The sequence below is a fragment of the Salarias fasciatus genome, chromosome 11, assembly GCF_902148845.1.
Source record: "Salarias fasciatus chromosome 11, fSalaFa1.1, whole genome shotgun sequence".
NCBI classification, from domain to species: domain Eukaryota; kingdom Metazoa; phylum Chordata; class Actinopteri; order Blenniiformes; family Blenniidae; genus Salarias; species Salarias fasciatus.
The window spans coordinates 3,639,311-3,659,339 of NC_043755.1; the positions used below are offsets into that span (position 1 = coordinate 3,639,311).

General features: G+C 42.7%; 2 protein-coding genes across 3 annotated transcripts; both read left to right on the plus strand.

Annotated features, from left to right (window-relative positions):
* The first annotated feature begins 80 nt into the window (after positions 1-80).
* Positions 81-7,623, plus strand: tmem67 (transmembrane protein 67). The gene is made up of 28 exons (XM_030102941.1): positions 81-296; positions 725-813; positions 922-1,012; positions 1,137-1,236; positions 2,157-2,220; positions 2,327-2,398; positions 2,506-2,568; positions 2,687-2,841; positions 2,961-3,069; positions 3,229-3,315; positions 3,667-3,732; positions 3,835-3,988; positions 4,072-4,192; positions 4,291-4,396; positions 4,565-4,621; positions 4,727-4,825; positions 4,906-5,004; positions 5,307-5,393; positions 5,498-5,597; positions 5,694-5,833; positions 5,917-6,057; positions 6,134-6,214; positions 6,303-6,419; positions 6,512-6,628; positions 6,716-6,823; positions 6,925-7,027; positions 7,115-7,257; positions 7,350-7,623. The coding sequence occupies exons 1-28, from the start codon at positions 92-94 to the stop codon at positions 7,428-7,430; spliced, it is 2,955 nt and encodes a 984-aa protein (XP_029958801.1). The 5' UTR covers positions 81-91; the 3' UTR covers positions 7,431-7,623.
* A 1,596-nt stretch (positions 7,624-9,219) lies between these two features.
* pdp1 (pyruvate dehydrogenase phosphatase catalytic subunit 1) lies at positions 9,220-16,041 on the plus strand. Of its 2 annotated transcripts, XM_030102942.1 has the most exons (9): positions 9,220-9,299; positions 10,974-11,272; positions 11,359-11,526; positions 11,765-11,976; positions 12,320-12,401; positions 13,474-13,568; positions 13,661-13,829; positions 13,913-14,131; positions 15,175-15,555. In XM_030102942.1, exons 2-9 carry the CDS (start codon positions 11,021-11,023, stop codon positions 15,553-15,555), a joined length of 1,578 nt encoding a protein of 525 aa, XP_029958802.1. In that variant the 5' UTR covers positions 9,220-9,299; positions 10,974-11,020. The 2 variants fall into 2 exon arrangements, with proteins under 2 accessions (XP_029958802.1, XP_029958804.1); XM_030102944.1 differs by lacking the exon at positions 9,220-9,299 and having other exon boundaries at positions 11,021-11,272; positions 15,175-16,041.
* Positions 16,042-20,029: the final 3,988 nt, after the last annotated feature.

Sequence of the window (20,029 nt, forward strand, 5' to 3'; positions counted from 1 at the left end):
TTGTTTATTTACTTAGGCCTCGCGTGCGTAAATTTGGAAAACGTCATCACGCTCCGAAAGGGATTATGGGTAAACAGACAGTCAGTTTACCATGGCGACGGGAACGCTCCGGCTGGCCATCGTCACACACAAAGTGCCTCTTGCTTTATTTCTTCTGATATGCGTGGATGTTCTTGACGGCCAGCAGTACATCATCCCCCTGAAAACCCCCCTCGACTGTCAGGCGGACGAGTTCTTCGATATCTCCAGCTTGTCGTGCGCGCGCTGCGGCGCGAACCAGCGAAGGAGCACAACAGGTCGGTTCATGTCCTCACAATGTGGCGCTGGCGCCGATTTAAGGGAGTTAAGCTGCTCCGGCGTCCAGAAAGTTGAACCCCTCGTTTTCCAAAACAATGGTTTTACTCTAGAAAGGAGCTAACAGCATTACGGGCATTATTAATGAGGTCGACGTTTAACGGAAGATTTGAAGTGGTTATTAGCAGATAACAATAGGTTTGGGCAGTGTTCCTGCAGGAAATGTTAGATTAAACGTTCTATCTATTTATCTAGCGTTATCTTATTACGAATCTGCTGATTTTTTTTTTCTTTCTCGTGTTATTAATCCCATCACAGCTCAACCCATTCTTTAGAGTCAGAGTTCTTTCCATGATCATGATGTGGTTCTGGTTCATGGCTGCTCTCCTCCGACTTGGACTGTCTTGACCTGGTTTCATTTGCTTTGCAGGGCTGAGCTGCGTTTGTCAAAACGGGTATCAAACCCTCACCACTGATAAAGTGTCCATTGATTGCCAGCAGTGTCCCACTGACAAGCCTGTGCGTCCGGTTTGCCTTGAATATTTGAGCATTTATTCCGAGTGAAGAAGCACAATATTGATAATATTTATTTATGTATTATTTTTGTTGTCATGCTGTTCTCTATAGGGAGTAACAAAAGACGGGTTTGGCTGCATTCGCTGTCCAGGGAGTCTCAGCGATGATGGAAAGTGCCAGTGTCCTGATGGGAATGTGCTTGGTGAGCCTGTTTCAAGAAATCATTTAAACAATCTTAAATGCTCATTCAGACTAACATGTAAACAGTTGTTAGGTTAATTGTGTAATTTATAACAGAATAACTGAGTGTGACCCTTTCCCTGTAGTGGAAAGGGATATCAATGGAACGTTTTTGGATGAGGCCAGGTGTGAAGCATGCATTGGAGCCAGCCCTGCTTTCTCTGTACCAAGCAGCAGTGGAAACAGGTGTGTATCATTTCACATATTCATCAATTTCACAATTATTTATATCCAGACATTAGTATACTGCATCAACACTTAGACAATTGTAATACCTTATGATAAAAACATTCATTTTATAGTTTGGTGATTCTATTTGCACCATCAGCTTTTGCTGCTGGTGTTGTATTTTCACAAAACATACCTTGTCTTGGCCATATTCATTCATTTTAAATAAGGCTAAGGTAAGTCATCAGATTCACCGGATATTATTTCATGTCAAAGTGTGCACGTCATCTAACTGATAACAGCTCTAACAGAGCAAATCCAGTTTTAAAGAACTGCAGAATCCATGGGTAAATATCAGCAGCAGTTTTAATAATATGAGATTGAAAGAAGGGGATTTAGGCTCTTCTGTATGAAAATGTGGCAGTGTTTTTGTCTCATGCCTTTTCTTTCTTTTCATCTTGTGCTCTGCATGTGTGTGTGTGAGCCATGTTTTATATCAGCAAAGTTTTCTTTTCATTGTGGTTTTCTGTAGTACAAAATTGTGCAGGTTTTTATTTAAGCACTAGGAATGTAATGTTATGTACCCAACCAAAAAAAAAAATCAGAGCTCCAAGGGTTTTGGGTTATTTTACTATAGCTAAACTGAGGCCTCACGTAAACTGTAGGTTAAAAATTTTACGTCTATTTAAGTTTGAAGTAAACTATGGGTAAGATGAACATTAACCCCTCTTGCAAGCACAGATAATATTCTGTTCATGGTACAGATATTTGTACTTATACACAGGATATTTACCCTAACAAGTGACTTACTCACAGTTTCTGTTTATTGTGCCCACAGTCTTAATTTAGTGCTTTCAGAGAAGGATTGACTTAAGTCCAGCTTTTCTTGGTAGATAATGTGAGAGGTGTGTCAGTCGTAAAAAAGGCTTGTCTTTCAGGTGTGAGAGGTGTCAGGCTTCCTTCATTGATACTTCCTGCATGTGCAACTCTCCTCACATCTTGGTGAGTTCAGTTATCTGCATCCTCTGAAACTTATCACACACTCAACTGTTGTCAAAAGAAAAACTGTTTTAATTGAGATTTCATCACTGTTTATTGTGTTTTTTAGGCAGGGGGTTTATGCATCCCTCCAGGCAGCCTCCCCACTAATGTAAATCCCAGTGTCAACTTTGCTCAGTTGGTAAGTCTCCATTTTTTTACAGATATATGTATATTTATGGTGATTACTGATACTTTATGTTCTAAATTGATATGCTGACTTGTTCTTCTCCTTGGTTTCTGTTGTAGAAGTTCAGTGTCCTGTCTGCCTGGTTTGTGGAAAACCTCTACTCTTCCTCAGCCGCCTGTCTTGTGAGTCCAAGATCATTTTCTTTCAGAAAAGTTAATCACTACTAGTGTGAAAAACACGTTCAAACATTAAGATTTCACTGAAGAGCATCACATCTATCTAAATGTTCATGTTTTGCAGACGTTCTCCAACCTGACAGCGTGTCAGGCTCTTGGGAATATGTGTGTGATGAACATGCACTCCTTCAGCAGTGTGTCCACCGACGCTTGTGGACTTTTCAACACAATTTTCAGATCGAGGGCTGCTCTGAGCTCAACCCAAGACATTTCATACTGGTAACCGGCCTTAATCTTGCTTCATTTTGTGTTACAAAAAGAAAACACTAAAATGGCATCAGCTGTAACTCAGTTTCACCCAGACTGAACTTTCAAAACTTTGACAATTCTGTTTTCAGGAGAGCGACTCTGCCGTGGCTTTATTACGGAGACGAACCAGGACTCGCCAGTCGAGTGCTTCAGACTGAGCCCGTTCCCATCAGGTTCAGTTTCCGAGGAGAAAAGAAGGTGAAGAATTTCACAAATAATGTTTACAACAGCCAAAAGTATTAATATTTTAAAAACGTTTTTGCATGTTTAGAGTCACGTCATAGTTATGTTTCCACACATTTTACAGCTGACAGAAAAATGTGATTTCTTTTACACTCTTTGTTGTGTTTGTGTCAGAACACCGACATTACTCTGCTGGCTGCTGTCTATAATGTCAGAGGAGAGTTCCTCAGATGGGAACCGGTAGGAGAAAGTAATCTGCAGGTAAGAAGCCAAACAATAAAATCTGATACTTAGTCCTCATCAGTTCTATTTATAGAGCATCGATAAAACAACATGTTAGAAAAGCACCTTAAACAAACAAATAAGACACAAAATTCCATAAATAATATTATTATCAGTGTTGGTAGGTGGGTATATCAAACTGTCTTCAGTTAAACGCGAGTCTGTAAAAGTGAAGAAGCTTGATTTACCATATTTGGAAAGGTTGATGGTAGAACCATTCTTATTGTGAGTATTTTGCACTCTCACCGAGACACATGTACCTGTCCTTTTGACGCATACAGAATATACAGTATTGTTAGTAAATCCTCCATACACCCTGCTTTCTTTCAGCTTTGCCCAAAACCAGCCACCAAACAGGCAGCAGCCTTCAGCTTTGGAACTGCTTACCAAGAAAGTGTAAGTATGAATATTTATTTATAGTTATGAACTTCCTGTTCTGCTTTGCTTGGAAAAAGGAGTAACAAACGGTCCATTTGTAAGACAACTGTGTTTGTTCAGTGTGATCTTTCAGTAGAAGAGCTGTTTGATTCCCACCCCGAGCCTCTGTTCTATGATGTGTTTTTGGACCTTGGTGGAGAGGAAACCAGACAACTGCTTCCCCTCCCCACACTCGTGAGAAACCAGCAATACAGTGGACGGCTCATCAACCAAGGTGGGAACACACAACACAGATATACACATTTTTTTAAATTTGTGTTTATTTATTTATTTTTCTTGTTGTTGTTGCTTTTCTAGAGAGCATCCGAAACTGGTACCTGTCTCGGCGAATGTTTCTCATCGACATGCTGAGTGGAAGAGAGAAAAGCATAAGTTCTCAGCCTAAAGTCATTCGTGTAGCCAGCAGGATCACAATAAAGTAGGTTCTCAATGTGCACAAAATCCCCCCCCCCCCCAACAATAAATACATTTTTAAAAAAGTGTAGCTTTTCTTAAACAGGCGTGTGTTTTTTGTAGGTTCCAGCTGGTTCCACGAACACAGGAAGGACAAGTGTTTCCCCCTCTGATGATTGTGACCTACACAGATGTTCCCATCACAGACCTCAAAACCCAGACGGTGTCGGTGAGTTGGTCTCACATACACAACCATCCAGTCACATGTTATTGTTGATTTTGACTATTTCAACCCGATGCACTGATGAGTTCATGTTGTGTTTTTCTCTGTCAGTAAACAATACGCCTCCAGATTTTTCCGTTCATTCCACCCAGAAATTCATGTATTTGTTCCCAGGTAACCTTCGCAGTGGAGTATGAGATGGATCAGAAAGAAGCACAAATAAAGACAGACGTAAGTGTGGAATGATGACAGTTTGATGAGAAAGAATTGCACAGAACCGCTCTCACAACAAGAATAACTGCATTTTCCCATGTGTCTCTTCCTCTGGATGTGCAGACAGCTCTGGGAGTGATGGGCGGGGTGGCTGTGCTCTACGCCCTGCTGAAGACCGTCAGCTGGAAGAGGAGGATCGCCTCTCCACTCATCGATGCAACCGTAAGATATCTTTAGCTAGGCATCAGTGAAACCATAGACCTTTTGATGGTAATGTTTTGTTCTCCTTCCCTCGGCCTCAGACCCTGTTCAAGTTTCTCTTGTTTTACGCTGGAGATCTGGCCAACGTTTTCTTCGCCGTCACCGTTGGAACTGGACTTTACTGGCTCATCTTTTACAAGGTGTCACTCATTCCATTCCACTTTAGATTTGTTCTTTTTTTTTGCATGCTGCAGCTGTAATCTTCATACTTTCTGGGGCTTCTTTCTTAAATATCTTTTAAAATAAAATTTCCTTGCAGACTGTTTCTTTTGTCTTTGCATGAACCTTTACCTGTTTTTTTCTTTCTTTTCTGCACTCTGCAGACATTAAAGGCAAGTCTTATTGCTTCCCTGATCTGTTTTTGATTTAAGATGAGTGTTCTGTATATATCCTTGAGTGCGAGTGTGTGTGTAATATTGAACAGCCTAATTTATCTGTTTAGGCCCAAAAGTTTGTGTCGGTGCTGCTGCCGCTGCCTGCTCAGGAGGAGCGGTTCGTGACATACATTGGCTGCGCGTTCGCTCTCAAGGTGAGATTCCTCCTTTGTACGCGGCCTGTATCATTGTTTTTACAACTCAATGCTCAGTTTCCAGCAGATGTATTGAAACTACTGTTCTGTGCGTTTTTATTCAGGCGATCCAGTTCCTCCATAAATTCTTCCTCCAGGTGTCAGTTGACATATTTCTGATCGACTGGGAGAGGCCTCGAAGTAAATCCAGCAGAACCGTACACGGTACAAACACTTAAGTCTTGAGTTTGAGTTTTTCAGTCTTGTGATGAGTGTGATCAAGCCGTTTCATTCTGCACACCATACTTGCTGTTGTTTCAGCTGCCGGTGAGTCGAAACGGGAAACTTCTCCGGTCAGCATCTGGAGAACCTACTTTGTAGCCAATGAATGGAACGAGATTCAAACCATCCGGAAGATCAGCCCTTCATTTCAGATCATGGCGGTGCTCTTCTTTCTCGAAGTACATACAAGGACTTGGTATTTTCCGCAGCTATTTCACATTCACAACTTGCCAGTCTTGACCTCATACCCACTGTTGTTCAGGTACTGGGTTTCTCGAACCTGGCCCTGAGGGACCCCCTGGGGACTTTACAGCGCTCCTCACAGGCGTACACCCCTTCATACAGCCTGATACTGCGGCACGGCGTGGCAGCCTCGCTGTGGCTCTGCATTGGGGCTCTGCAGGTAAATATTCACCCTTTCCCTTCATTTGTTCTTATTCTTCACTTCTTTATTTGATCACGATTCTTCGCTCCCTCAGGTAATTTTCTTCACTGTGTTTCATGAGCACTTTGTGGAGGACAAAATCCGCCAGTTTGTAGATCTCTGCTCCATCAGCAATGTGAGTAGCAATACATATGTTGTTGTAAAATGTGTTCTAAAGAAATTCTTTTTTACTCATTTTTGTTACTTATCTTTTTTCTTTGCAGATTTCTGTGCTGCTTTTATCCCACCGCTGTTACGGTTACTACATCCACGGCCGCTCAGTGCACGGACACGCAGATACAAACATGGAGGAAATGAACAACAATCTGAAGAGAGAAGCTGTATGTACAAAAGTTAGTTGTTTAAGTGCAACTTATTATTATTTCACGATATGCTTATCCTGGTTGCTTCCGTCTCTATTCTCTGACTCTAGGAGTCACTTTGCGGTCAAAGGGGGTTACTTCCAAACACAGAAATCCAGACGTTTCAGGTGTCTCTCACCAACCGTCTCAGGTCGCAGTATGACAGCATCCGGGATTCGATCGTCAGGGTTTGTGCTTGCCTCAGTAATGACTGTTTCTCCTTTGCGACTTCCACAAAGCTTTGTTTACATATGTTACTTTCTTCTGCACTCCAGAGGAACAGGCCATCGCGGCTGATTGATGCATCCGCAGCCAATTTGTCTGAGCCACACTTCAGAGCGTACCACACCATGAACCACTTCCTGGGATCCATCATAGACCACGTCAGTAGGAGCACAGATTCAGATTGCATATCCCTATGTTGAGTACATGTTATTAATTACTGCATAAGACCGTCTCTCCTGTACTGTTTTGTTTACCGTAGGCCCACCCTGACATGGACTACATAGTGAAGGACAAACTGATGTTTGAGAGACTGATCGGGATGGAGTTCCTTGAACCCAGTGACAAAAGCATATTTTACAATGGTAACAAAATCCTGATGTTTCAATATTTTAGCCAGTTACTGTGTGTAATTGCGACTGTATGACGTCTGTTTGTCTCTCTCACTGCAGACGAGGCCCACTCCTTCAGCGATGTGTTGTTCTATGGAAACGAGGCTACGCTGTTGATCTTTGACACTTTGTTCTTCTGCGTCGTTGACCTTGGATCTCAGAGCTTTGTACTCGCAGCTGTGCTCACTTACCTACAGCAGACGGTATGTGGTCAGTATTAAGTGTGTGCACAGTGTGTTTTACCTGCAGTGTAATGTGACACGTCGATGTGCTGAAACCATCTTCTTCATTACAGGTATTTCGCATTCTCCGTAACAGCCTTGGAAGAAAGAACCTTGTTAGCAAGACTCTGGTCGATGAGAGATTTCTAATATAAAATCCACTGTTAAGTATTTGATAGTTTCACTGTTTTTAGTGCAATTTTTATCAAAGACAGTTTACTGTTCACAACTTGTGCATTCTTTTTTATAAAATATTGACACATATGCTGCATTTTTACTGCTGTTTTATGATGTACATATATTTTTTGAAGTACTTGAATGTTTCTATTGATTAAATTGTTTTTTTTAATATCAAAATGATCTTATTTTGAGTTTTTTTTTGGAGTAGAAAAAAATTGTAGTTTCTTTAAATATCATATTGTAATCATAACTTTAACATGATACCCTAAAGAAAACAATTTTCGGTATAGTACAACTTAATGAATTTATTATATCTTTCATGTTTTGGGGCGTTTTGGGCTATTGTGGACAAAGTTTATAGTGAGCAAAGTTCTCTCTGGATTTGTTAGTGTCTGTTTATTGACTAGACTTTTCTCATTTACTTTGCAAACATCTGTTGTGATGAGAAATCAATATCATAAAGAAAAAAATCAATATGTAAACATGCATACTTTGATAGCTAAATATTTTTAAGAAGCTGCACAGTGATATGAAAATGCTTTTCTTGTGTTATTCTTGCTGAAAAACAGTGTTTACAGAAATTAACAAAAGTGAAAAGTGGAAGAAGAGAATCGTTTGAAAGAAAAAGGCAACAAAACAAATACATTAATCGTTATTGTAAAAGCATGTCCATATCAGTTAGAATAAGACAACAATGGACTTTTATATATAACCACATGCATATATTGTAACTTCAATGCTTCCTTATATTTCTTTCATACTAGTAAGTGAGACAGTGCAGGAGAATATAAGGCTACATATTGATTTAGATTCTGCTTGTGCAGGATTTCAGGAATTAGTGACAATGCTGACAGCTCTCAACACTTCATTTTTACTCCCGTGATGGTGAAATATACAGTGCACATCTTCCTTCCATTTGGTGCACCTGGGAGATATATTTATCCTCAATATGTGTGTACAAATATGAAGAATTAGAACCTTTAATCTTGTCAAGTCACCTCAAAGTATGGGGCCACAAGCAGAGCAGTGGTGTTCTCACCTCACAGTGAGGAGGTTATGGGTCAGGCCAGGTCTTTCTGTGTGGAGTTTGAATTTTATGAGGTTAATCGGTAATAGTTTAAGTGTGTGTGGTTGTCTGTGTTTGTCCTGAGATGGACTGGCGGCTTTTCCAGGTGCCCATGACCCCACACAGTGTAAAGTAGTATAGAAGAATTATGTGTACATTTTTTTACTGGTCTTACATTTGTTTGATGAGTGGAGCTCTAAAGATAACTATTATAATAATTATTATTACTTTTAATAGGAGTAATAATAGCAGTGGTACTAAAGTTAATGTAAAAGCTTTTGGTCAATTTGCACAGACGATTGCTGTGCAAATAATGAATCTATTATTTGCTCAAGATCCCTCGATCGCGCTGCGCATTTAATCAATACAAATTGGATGCAATGGTCGCGAACCATAATCCAATGTGTGCGCTAAGGTAGCACAACGTAATCGGTCGGTCTCGCGGATCGTGGTACATGAAAGCGTTTGGAGATATGATAAATGAGAATCTTCTCCGTGCTGTGGATCACAGATAAGCTTAATTGCAGCTTAACGGGCACTTTAACACCGCGTGTTATCTCTCTGAACTCGTGCTGCCGAAACCCTAAAAGATTAAACGTGTGATTATAAATAAAAAGCACTTTCCGAGCGTGGGGCGTCATCGTGACGTCATCGCGCTGTCAGTGCTCGTCCAATCGGCGTGCAGCCTCGCCGCAGCGCTACGCTCGGGTGGGATAGTGGAGGGATCGGTGGCCCGAAGCCATGAACTTAGATAACTTCTCCACATCCTGCCTTTGAGGTGAGTCCCGGCTCCTGCTCCTTATTCTCTCCTGCTCACACTGTTTTCTTTTAGCTGAGCTTTAAGACTTCAGTAAAGTGTCGCTCTGTGTTGCGCTAGCAAACGTTGCCAGTTTGACATTATTTGATGGGTGTAACCGAGACACCACTAGCCACCGTTAGCATGGTTTGGGTTGCATTACCTCCGTATTCGTCACATCTTATTTCCCTCCATCTCCTCATGCTACATGTCGAGGTTCCGCTTGTTCCGACTTCCTCGGCTCTCAGACTGGTCAATGTTATTGCGAGTTAGGATTTGCCTGCGTTGGCATTGCGGGTTTGCTGCTAGCAGAGGAAAGCTAGAGATGTCAATAAACATGGCAACTTGTAAAGCAGCGCTCGCGGTGGGTTTTGTGACTCATGCATAGTTTGGGTTTTGGAGGATTTTCTTATTTCGGCACACTCCAGTCCCACACACCATGGACCGCCACTGAGGCTGTGCATTTCTCCACCAGATTAGACTGACGGGTGGCTTTGAGTGGCTCTAGATTGGCTTAAATTAGGTAATGCGGAAACAGTATACGGAGAGTTCCCAGAGCGAAGATCTAGTTCACTAGGCCATCCCCATTCAGAACATTTCTCGAGAACCAAATGTCAGGGCTGAATTGTTGCCCCGTCTATTTTTAAAAGGTCTTCTGACCCGCAGTTGGAGCAGAGAGGAGAGCTGTAAGTCAAGGCAGAGATCAGCTCCAGCGCTACTTTCTCTGGGGAAAGTTGTGTTAACATTTCAGGCTGAACACAACTGTCTGGAATATTTTGTACAAAAGTCAGTCATTGTAGTCTTTTTTGCGTATTACACTTTAATGCTTCCCTGCCTGAAGCGAGAACACGCCAGCATTCAACAGTTGCAATATTTGCCAGTCTGTCTATCACAAAATATTAATAATTAAAAAAAAAAAAGTTTTTCCATGATGTACATGCAGATGTGTGTGGGCAACAATGTAAGGAGTTGCTAGATTTTCAGATACACCACATAGTTGCATAGTGTTCATGCTGTTGTGACACTATTTGACATTGTTGGACTCATGCAAATATCACAATTTCTTTTGTTTTACTTCAGACTATTTAGTTGTCTTTTCCATGTTATATCCAAAACTTCAGAAATAAGCTGCAAAGGACAAGCAGGTCTTTTATATGACAGTGAAGCAGTTGAAATACCTGGAGGGATTTGAATACTTTAAGTTGAACAAAGTGGAAGCGGGATGGTCACAGATCTGCTCTTTTCTCTTGCAGAGTTGAAGATGTTAAGTCATATCAAATAAGAGTAATCAGAAATTCAAGTTTGTTTGCTTTTTTAACGAAAGTATGAAGTGCTGTTTACAGTCTGGTGGAGCTTTAGATCTGCTGAGATGTAAGTATTCAGATGGATGTGGTCAAAGAGTATTCAAAGTTTATCCTTCACTCTCAAGGTTGTGGCACAAACTGTTCTTTTGTGGTATTTTGTGCATCAACTTTAGCTGCTTGTCATATTTTGCTTCATATGTTACAACTTTTCAACCTCATCACACAGTCTCACTCCTTTTTGCGTTTGTTTTCTAAATGCCGTTCAAGGAGAACATCTAGTTTTTGTTGAAAGATCATCCAGCCGTTGTTCTCTGAACACATTACCGTGATCTCTGCTGTGTCTCTCGGTTAGGTGCGTCAGTGGTGCAGTGTCTGTGTGGCTGCCGTGCACCGTCCGCTATGCCCGTGACTTCTCAGCTGCTCAGGGGTTTGCCCCGTGCCAAGGTCCTCGCCTCTGGTCTGCTGCCGTGCCCACAGCATCAGCCCCAGTTCGCGGCCGCTGTTAGCCGACCGGCGGCGAGACCGCCATGCCACATGTGGCGGAGTGTCCAGCCGTCCAGGAGTTACCAGACGACCTCGGGACTCCACAGTTACATCCTCACACCTCCGCAGGTCAACTCCATCCTCAAAGCCAACGAGTACAGCTTCAAGGTTTGTGGGCTCGTACTCGGAAAGCAGCACGTCATGAACGTTGTGCTAATCAGTTCTCACCTGTTTATTTTGTCTTGTGTTTTCAGGTGCCCGAGTTTGATGGGAAGAATGTGTCGTCGGTTATGGGTTTTGAAAGTAATCAGCTGCCAGCCAACGCTCCTATAGAAGATCGGCGCAGTGCAGCGACTTGCCTCCAGACGCGGGGAATGCTGTTTGGTGTGTTTGACGGCCACGCTGGCTGCGCGTGTGCTCAGGTAATGCTCGCACAGTTTCTCGACATTCTGATCTATTTATTTTGCTTATTAAACAGAGTATTCTCTATTGTGGTTGTCAAAATGTGTTCAGAAAGTGATTTTTTTTTTTTTTGTCTTTGTTGTAATTTGTCACCAAACTGTATTTATTAATAATGACTTTATTTTGTAATTGCTGTACGCTGTCAGATTGCGTTTCTTCACATTAGCTTGTCTCTTGCGTCTTTCCTCTCCTTCACAGGCGCTGAGTGAGAGGCTGTTTTACTACATAGCCGTGTCGCTCCTGCCCCACGACACGCTGTGCGAGCTGGAGGCCGCCGTGGAGAACGGCAGGGCCCTCAGTCCCATCCTGCAGTGGCACAAACACCCGAATGACTACTTCAGCAGGGAGGCGCAGACTCTTTACTTTAACAGCCTTCGGACGTACTGGCAGGAGTTAATAGATCTGACCAGGTGAGGAACGTGCACAGGCATTGGCACAGCTAAAATTAATCGCCCTTCAGAACAGTGACGGCACTTTGTGAAGCTACCTCGGTCCATTTATTTAAAAACCAACCAGAAGTGACACAGCATTAAAGCTCTTTTGATTCGATGAACATTTCACACCGGATTTCCTGGTTTCTTATTTCATCTTCCTGTGCAGCTTGTGGCTTCATGCCCACATCAACATGAACTTGGCCCTCACTTGTTTTGACAATAGTGTTTTTGACGTCTCTTTCTCCATTTTGCTCTCTCGCGCTCTTTCTCTCTCTCTCTCTCTCTCTCTCTCTCTCTCTCTCTCTCTCTCGGTTGACAGCCCGGGTGAAGTTCCAGACACTCGTGAGGCCTTACTGAACGCCTTCAAGAGGCTGGACAACGACATTTCTCTGGAGGCTCAGGTGACAGCTGCTGATTTAACCCTTCAAGCCCCGAGGCAATATTTCCATTTGTCTCTTAAACACACAGTACAACATTTTGTTGGGAACTTTGCTGTTTGCCATTTACTTGTACATCTTCAAACATTCATGGAAGGAAGTAAAACAAAATATGTATAATCTGTAACTGGATCACATTACATTCAGCTTTTGAAAAATAATAGATGTGCTGTTTAAGTGAAGCAGTCCTGTGTTTTTTGTCCATAAAAAAATTGTCATTAAGACCCTTCACGTTGCTTTTTGATTCATTTGAGATGTCTGAGATTTATTGGAGATATTATATTTAACCAACACAGCTGATGACAGCTGACTACGAGCAAAGGCAGAGTTCAGGACAGGAAAGGTCAAAACAGTCCATCACAGTGTGAAGACTGAGAGGCAGACTCTTTCAAGTTCACATTCAAATCACAAATTAACCTCCAGTGTGTGATTTTAGACAGTGGAAAGACGTCAGAGGAGCATGTAACCTAGGAACAGAAAGGCCTGCAAGCCTAATCCAGACTCGAATTACGGACATTCTTGCGATGAGGCGAGAGTTTTATCTGCCACGGCACTGTGTGACAGAAAATCATCCAAACTCATCAAACAATTCATTTATAGAAGAAAAGAAAATTAAACTTTGTTTTGTTTGTTTGTTTTCTTACGGCAGTTTGACTTGACATTTTAAACTTGCGGCAGACCAACAGCTTTCTGTGCCGACAGTGCTGCAGTGCAGTGCACGTCCACGTGCGCTGCAATGCATTCCTAGTGTCAATTTTTCCCACTGACCCAGGAGTTGGAGTCACCGATATTTAAGCCTGCATCAAACCGCATACCATTAAATTTGTTCCAGTCATCAACTCGAATGGAATTTCATAGAGTAGATGACATATTGAATATCATTATCTCTCCTAGTTAGCAGTTTAAGAAACATGCAGGCTTCCAAATTTGAACTTTTATGATTTTAAAGAGGAGCTCTGGTGTCGGGGCCCCTCCGCATTATATAAATCTTGCACCGTTTCCTCCTTGAGTATTAATGTGGTCTGTTGTCACGTAGGTTGGAGACCCGAATGCTTTCCTGCACTACTGGGTTCTGAGAGTGGCCTTTTCTGGAGCCACCGCCTGCGTGGCTCACGTTGATGGATCTGACCTGTATGTAGAATGAATACGAAACATTGAATTTTGACTGACATTTTGTTACACTGCTTCTTCATTCACCGTCTTTTGTGTCTCTGTTGAAAAAGCTTTATAGCAAACGCAGGAGATGCCCGGGCGGTGCTGGGAGTGCAGGAGGAGGACGGCTCGTTCAGCGCTCACACGCTCTCCAACGACCACTGTGCCCAGAACGACGACGAGGTGGCTCGGATCCGGCGCGAACACCCTCCGTCAGAGAGGAAGACGGTCATCCGCCAGGTACTTCATGTTCTGATCTGCTCGGGGTCTTCGCTCTGACAGCGCGCCTTAAAAGACCTGCTCTCCGTCTAATTTGCTGCCAGGACCGCCTGCTCGGGCTGCTCATGCCATTCCGTGCATTCGGGGACGTGAAGTTCAAGTGGAGCATCGAGCTGCAGAAGCGCGTGTTGGAGTCCGGGCCCGATCAGCTGCACGAAAACGAGCACACAAAGTTCATCCCCCCCAACTACCACACGCCCCCCTACCTGACAGCCGAGCCCGAGATCACGCACCACAAACTCCGACCGCAGGACCGCTTCATGGTGAGAGATGGAGATGACGATCTCAGCTCACGAACACAAGATTTAGACAAAGTTGTGAACAACATTTGAGAGAAAAAGTCTCCGGCCTTTGAGTTCATGAAAATGAGAACCAAAAAAAAAATGTTTATAGTTTTGTTCCCTTCATGTGTCACATCTTCAGAAAGCCGACTAATTCTATCAGCTGGTAAAGCAGCAGCCCACACTCGACACCACTGAAGCTTTGTGAGCTTCCGAGAACATCAGAGATTTCGGCATTGATTCAACAGTCTGAACCCCCGGGGTTTAGAACCATCCAAGTCGAAATAAAAGGAATACATGTAATGGATGTGATGCGGCACTTTTGCAGGGGAGGTTAACAATAACCATCACCAGAGTGGATGAGTCAGCTAATTACTTCTCAGAATCCATAGAAAAAAAGCTCTTCATTGTGAAGTTTGTGTCCTTCTGCTGATCAGTGTGGTTTTTATCCTCCAGATAGATTTTTTTTTCCCCCATCTTTTCTGTGCACAAAAGAGAAAAAAGAAAAACAACCTTCATAATAAAAGACAGCCTCCTAATAAAAATTAGCTGGCTTCTTTATTGTATCACATATTCTGGAAGAACAGACCTTTCAAGACCAAGGCTCTATTTTTAATGAATGAGTTTCTCATAAAATGAACATGAGCATTTTTTTTTTTAATGAACTTCGTCTCTTCAGAGCAGCTTCAATGGATACGAAGGAGAAGGGTCAGTGTTCACCGAGCCTGCAGTTTGGTTCAAACTCTCCAGACAAATCTCTGGGTTTTATCGCATATAGAATACGACTACTTTCCTGTACAGGAGTATTTTTGTAAACCCATTTTTTTTTTTTAGTTAATGCCATTTAGATGCAATAATAAATTGAAATGATAATAAATTAAAATCATGAATTAAGCTCAAGTGAACAGTGCAATGGTTGCAGCTTCGAGTTTATGTGAAAAAGACCCTAACCCAGTGTTTTCCAGGCAGAAATAATCAAACCTCATAAACGGATATTTCACTTTAAGTGTCCCTCCTGTGTGCAGGTGATCGGCTCCGACGGGCTCTGGGAGACCCTCCACAGGCAGGAGGTGGTGCGCATCGTGGGGGAGTATTTAACGGGAGTGCACCAGCGTCAGCCGCTCACTGTCGGAGGTTACAAGGTCACTTTGGGACAGATGCAGGGACTGCTGGAGGAGAGGAAAGCCCGTGTGTCTTCGGCTTTCGAGGACCAGAACTCGGCGACCCACCTGATGCGTCACGCAGTGGGGAACAACGAGTTCGGCACGGTGGACCACGAGAGACTCTCGAAGATGCTGTCGCTGCCGGAGGAGCTGGCCCGCATGTACCGGGACGACATCACCATCATCATCACTCAGTTCAACCCGCACGTGATCGGGACGCAGAGGCCAGACGGCCAGTCCTGAGGCGTTCCGGGAGCCGCTCGCCACTTTCCCCACTGTACTGCAGAGTGCAGCCAAGCACAGTCTGGAAAAACATTCAATGTCAAAAAAAAACAAAAAAAAACTCTGTCCAACAGTGTGGCCACTACTATTTTAGCAATATTTATGTCAGTTTGTCTGTTTGTATGCAGTGTTGCAGGAATGTCTCTCTCTCTTATAAGGATTGATCTGTACCTCTTGTATAAGTTATTTATGTTGCCAGTGTGGTCTGGCGCTTCACTCACAGCTGATAAGACACTGTTACAAAATGACTGAGACTTCCGTGCCAAAACGTTCGACCTCTTCTTTGGATGAAACGATTGAATCGAAGGACTTTCCAAAGAGGCTGAAAATGTACACTCTCGATATCCGTTTTTTTTTTTCCAAAAGGGACTTTGAAGTACCAGTGTGAACATTCTGTTCGCTTTTTTTTTTTTTTTTTAAATACAGAAATACAAATGATAATGAATCCACCAGTGTATAATGTCCTCAAACTAATCCTTGCGTTGTCACGGCAGAAAAACAAATAGCAGGATGTTCAACGAGTGGGACAATGCAGAAGGAAAGTCTAATGGCTGCAGGAATTCAGTGTGGTCCAAGCTCTTCAGAGGAGAGGCGGGTTGGTCTTCCAACGCTACAAACACCCTTTCTTTGTAAGAACACGAGCAGGTGGTTTTCCACCGCGCCTGCTGATCAATCACTGACTCTACAGAGGACCGTCAGTAGGGTTTGCCTCCTTGTCTTTGATGCATTTATTGAGAACTATATTCAGCTTGGTGCAATGCACAGTTCTACCTGTAGATGGCACTAAATACCTCACACTGGTCCTTTAACATTGCCATAGATTTGAAGTAAGACACAATTTGCCTCGTGTGTATGTGGGATCCAAAACACAAACAGTCACTTTCCTGATTGCCTTCGAAGAACTGTCATCACGGCTGTCTGCTCGTCGCTCTGTGTGTGTGTGTGTCTGTGTGTTGTAGTGTGAATGGGGGGGAAAAAGAGTATTTTGTTTCTATTTGAGCACACTGGAGTGAAGTGTCGTCGTGGCAATCAGAGCAGGTTTCAATGCTGGTTTTGAGTTTCAAGGTGTCCATGTTATGACTCTTTACCGTCCTGCTGCCGTGCTTTCTTCTGCCATCAATCACCAGTCAATTCCAACATTTGTCTGAAGATCACATGCGTGCACTCAGTAGGATAAAACACTTGTTACATGTGTGAAAGCTCAGCTGTGAGTTCAATGCTCGGGTCTTGTTGTGATGACATTGTTTTTTTTTTCCCATCTCAAGAAGACGGTCAGTGTTCTCAGGTGAACTGTTCCTGTCTTTTTTTTAATGACACACAACTTTGATACACTGCTTTAAGAAGCACATATTGAACCATTCACTGCCCATTTCCCACAGAATATATAACACTACCTTGCTATACTGACGGTGGTTCCTCAGAACCTCTTTATTCATGAAGACACGGACTGAACCACAGCTGCTTCTCAGCCATTTCTAAAGCATGTTTTGTTTTAAAGGTCATTAACAGCCCGGGTTTGTTATCTCATGGGATTTTCTCATTAACAGTGGTGAAAGCAGACCTTTAAATTGTATTTAAGTCCAGATGAATGAGCAGAACGCACATGAGAAGGAGGCGACATGAACAGTTAATCATACATTCACATGTTACACCTCTATGTATAAACTATAACTTATATGGGATAGCTTTTATATATGGAATGGTTTAATAAATTGCTCAATATACACATCCTGGCCTTTCTGTTGTTCTTGGAAGTTTTATTCTAATCCTTTGAACACATGAAAATATCTGGTTTAATTTGTAAAAGCAACGAAAATCTCTCTTATTTCAGAATTTAAAACAAAAAATGTTGTGCCATGCATGTAATGTATGTGCGTGTTTTTTAAAACGTTATTGTGACTCAACATAATTTGAATTTCTTTAATGTATTGTAGGACTTCAGTGCCATAAATCCTGAAAAACATTGCATAAAGTGAATCTGAAGAACTATTTCACAGGAAATCACTGCTGATCATTTGAAGTGAATGTGAAGATATGAAACTGGGTAGTTACCATGTATGAATTAAAACCATGTTTGGGTTAAAACAACGTCAGATGGGATATTTAGAACTGATAGTGTATCAGCAAGAGTGAGTAACAGTGAGACCGCTAAACAATCCACAACAGTAACCTGACAAAGTTACAGGTTTAACTATCTCATGAGGCTTCTGTATGTAGGTTGTGATCTTCATGTTTTCCTCAGAGCACCATGACCCCTATTTCAAGGCCACAACCATCGCCCCCGCTCCCCAGTGGAGCCCACCCTCCTGCCTGAGACTGCAAGCCAGTGTTTCTCACTGCAGTCATCACGAAGTGGTGTTGGCCCACGTCCAGAGCGGCATACCGGACAGTCTGAACCCCCTGCAGAGCGCCGACCAGCCCAGGAGGTCCACCTCAGACGACCTCGCCCTCCGCTACTCCCTCTGCTTCCTCGAAAACAAAGACTCCCACTGTAGAGCCCTCCATCCTCAAAGACCCCCACCCACCATCAGCACGAGCTGTTCCTGTTCCATGTTCGGTTGAGAATCTCGATGTAAAAGCTGTCACGTCATCAGTAAAATCTACATTGTTACAATATTAAAAGCCTTTTGCCAGATTATATGCTTATAGGATGCACTCAGATCGTCTCCAGAGATTAAATGCATTTAAAATGTGTTATAAAACAGATTAGATAAAACCTTACTTGTTCCGTTTTGTAACTTCTTTACATGACAAAGCCTGTTTAATATGTTCATCCTCCCATCACAGCCGTTGTGGAGGAAGAATTTACTATTTGCTGACGAAGTGGTCAGAATATCTGCCTGTTAATGAAAAATGTTGTAGATTCAAGGCTTTCAGTGTAGAGTTCACATGCACTGCCTGGCTCATAGCCACAGTTCAAGAAGAGTTTAATCAGTGATCCTAAATTGTATTTGTAGTAAATGCATGTTAATTATCTTCATTCCATTTCCAGAACAATTAGCTGCATTTAGGTAGCATTTCGTCAGCTTACTAGAACAAAACACCTCTTACTTTAGTCACTTACGTGCCTCATTTCCTCTCAAGTGTGGGCGTTTGTCCTGGAAAACCTCTTGAAAGCAACCTGAGTGATGGTTTTTTTTGCTGGAATATATTTTCAAACTTGTGCTTTACCCCGTAGGCGTAAGACAAAGTGTGTGTTATAAAAAATCCCCTTGCGTCTTGAGGCTGACTCACTGGCTGTTCAATAGCTTACACTCCATCCACAGTTTCACAACAGAGAGCTGTGCATGCAGTCACGGTTCTGTTCTGTGATCCTTTTGTTAAAGTAATAAATTCAATTGAGATAATATCCTGTTGCTTATTTGAAAGTTTTTTCAAACATATATTTTATCATTATTTTTTTAGCAGTATTTTTAAGTTGTAGGCTTGGAAATCACTACTTGTTACTATTATGTCTACTGGTATTGTGGATGAGATATATCGAATGATACTGAGGTTGAATTCACTTTGACAATTTCATTTAAAAATTGTTTCAACATAAGAAAATTCAAAGTTTTGAGGAAGTGTGTTTCCTAAAATGGCTTCAGCCGAACTCTTTAACTCTTCAGCAGTGTGTGTAAGATCAGTGTAGTACTTCTATATTAGGGTAAGAAGATTCTCTTCGACTTGGGTAAAAACAGACCACAGTCGCGTGAGTGTGTGTGAGTGTGTGTGGTGATGACGAGGTTCGACATCCAGACAGAGATTGTCATCCATCACATTGTTTGCACTAAAGTGTCATCCCCACCTCTGCTCCTCTGTCCCCCAGCTGTTCAGAGGAAGGCTCAGTGTGTATGCATGTGTGTGTGTGTGTGTGTGTGTGTGTGTGTGTGTGTGTGTGAGTGTGTTGCTTTGGAAAGCGTTGCTGGGACACAGTCAGAGAAAGAGTCCAGACCTGAGCGGGGGACAGACAACATGTTGAGCCCGTCGCTGTGAGGCTGACGCTCAGCCCTCCTCTCACTCCGCTCTACGTTTGGCTTTTGGAAGTTGCAACTGACTGTTTGATGATTCATCTCCCCCCCCCCCCCCCCCCCACACACACACACACACACACACACACCTCAGTGTTGCCGTACATGTTTCATGCTCTCGATTGTTATGACATGTGCTTTCCACAGTTCGCTCTCACATGTGTGTATATGTGATGTTTTTTGTTTGTTTTTTTCCTTTTCCTTGTTTGTGTGTTCGAGGCTCTTTATGTTGCATAAAAGCATAAAAGCCGACAATCAAGCCTTCCTCCTTTCAGCACCACTAACAATCTGTGTCCTGTCTCCCACTGTCAAAGCGATGACTCAGAGCTGGACTGTGCAGCAGCAGCCGAGCGGCTTTGACTGCTCAGCGACGCACCAGCAGTGAGCAGGAGATGGCACCGACTGTAAATGCAGAGTGCATGTTG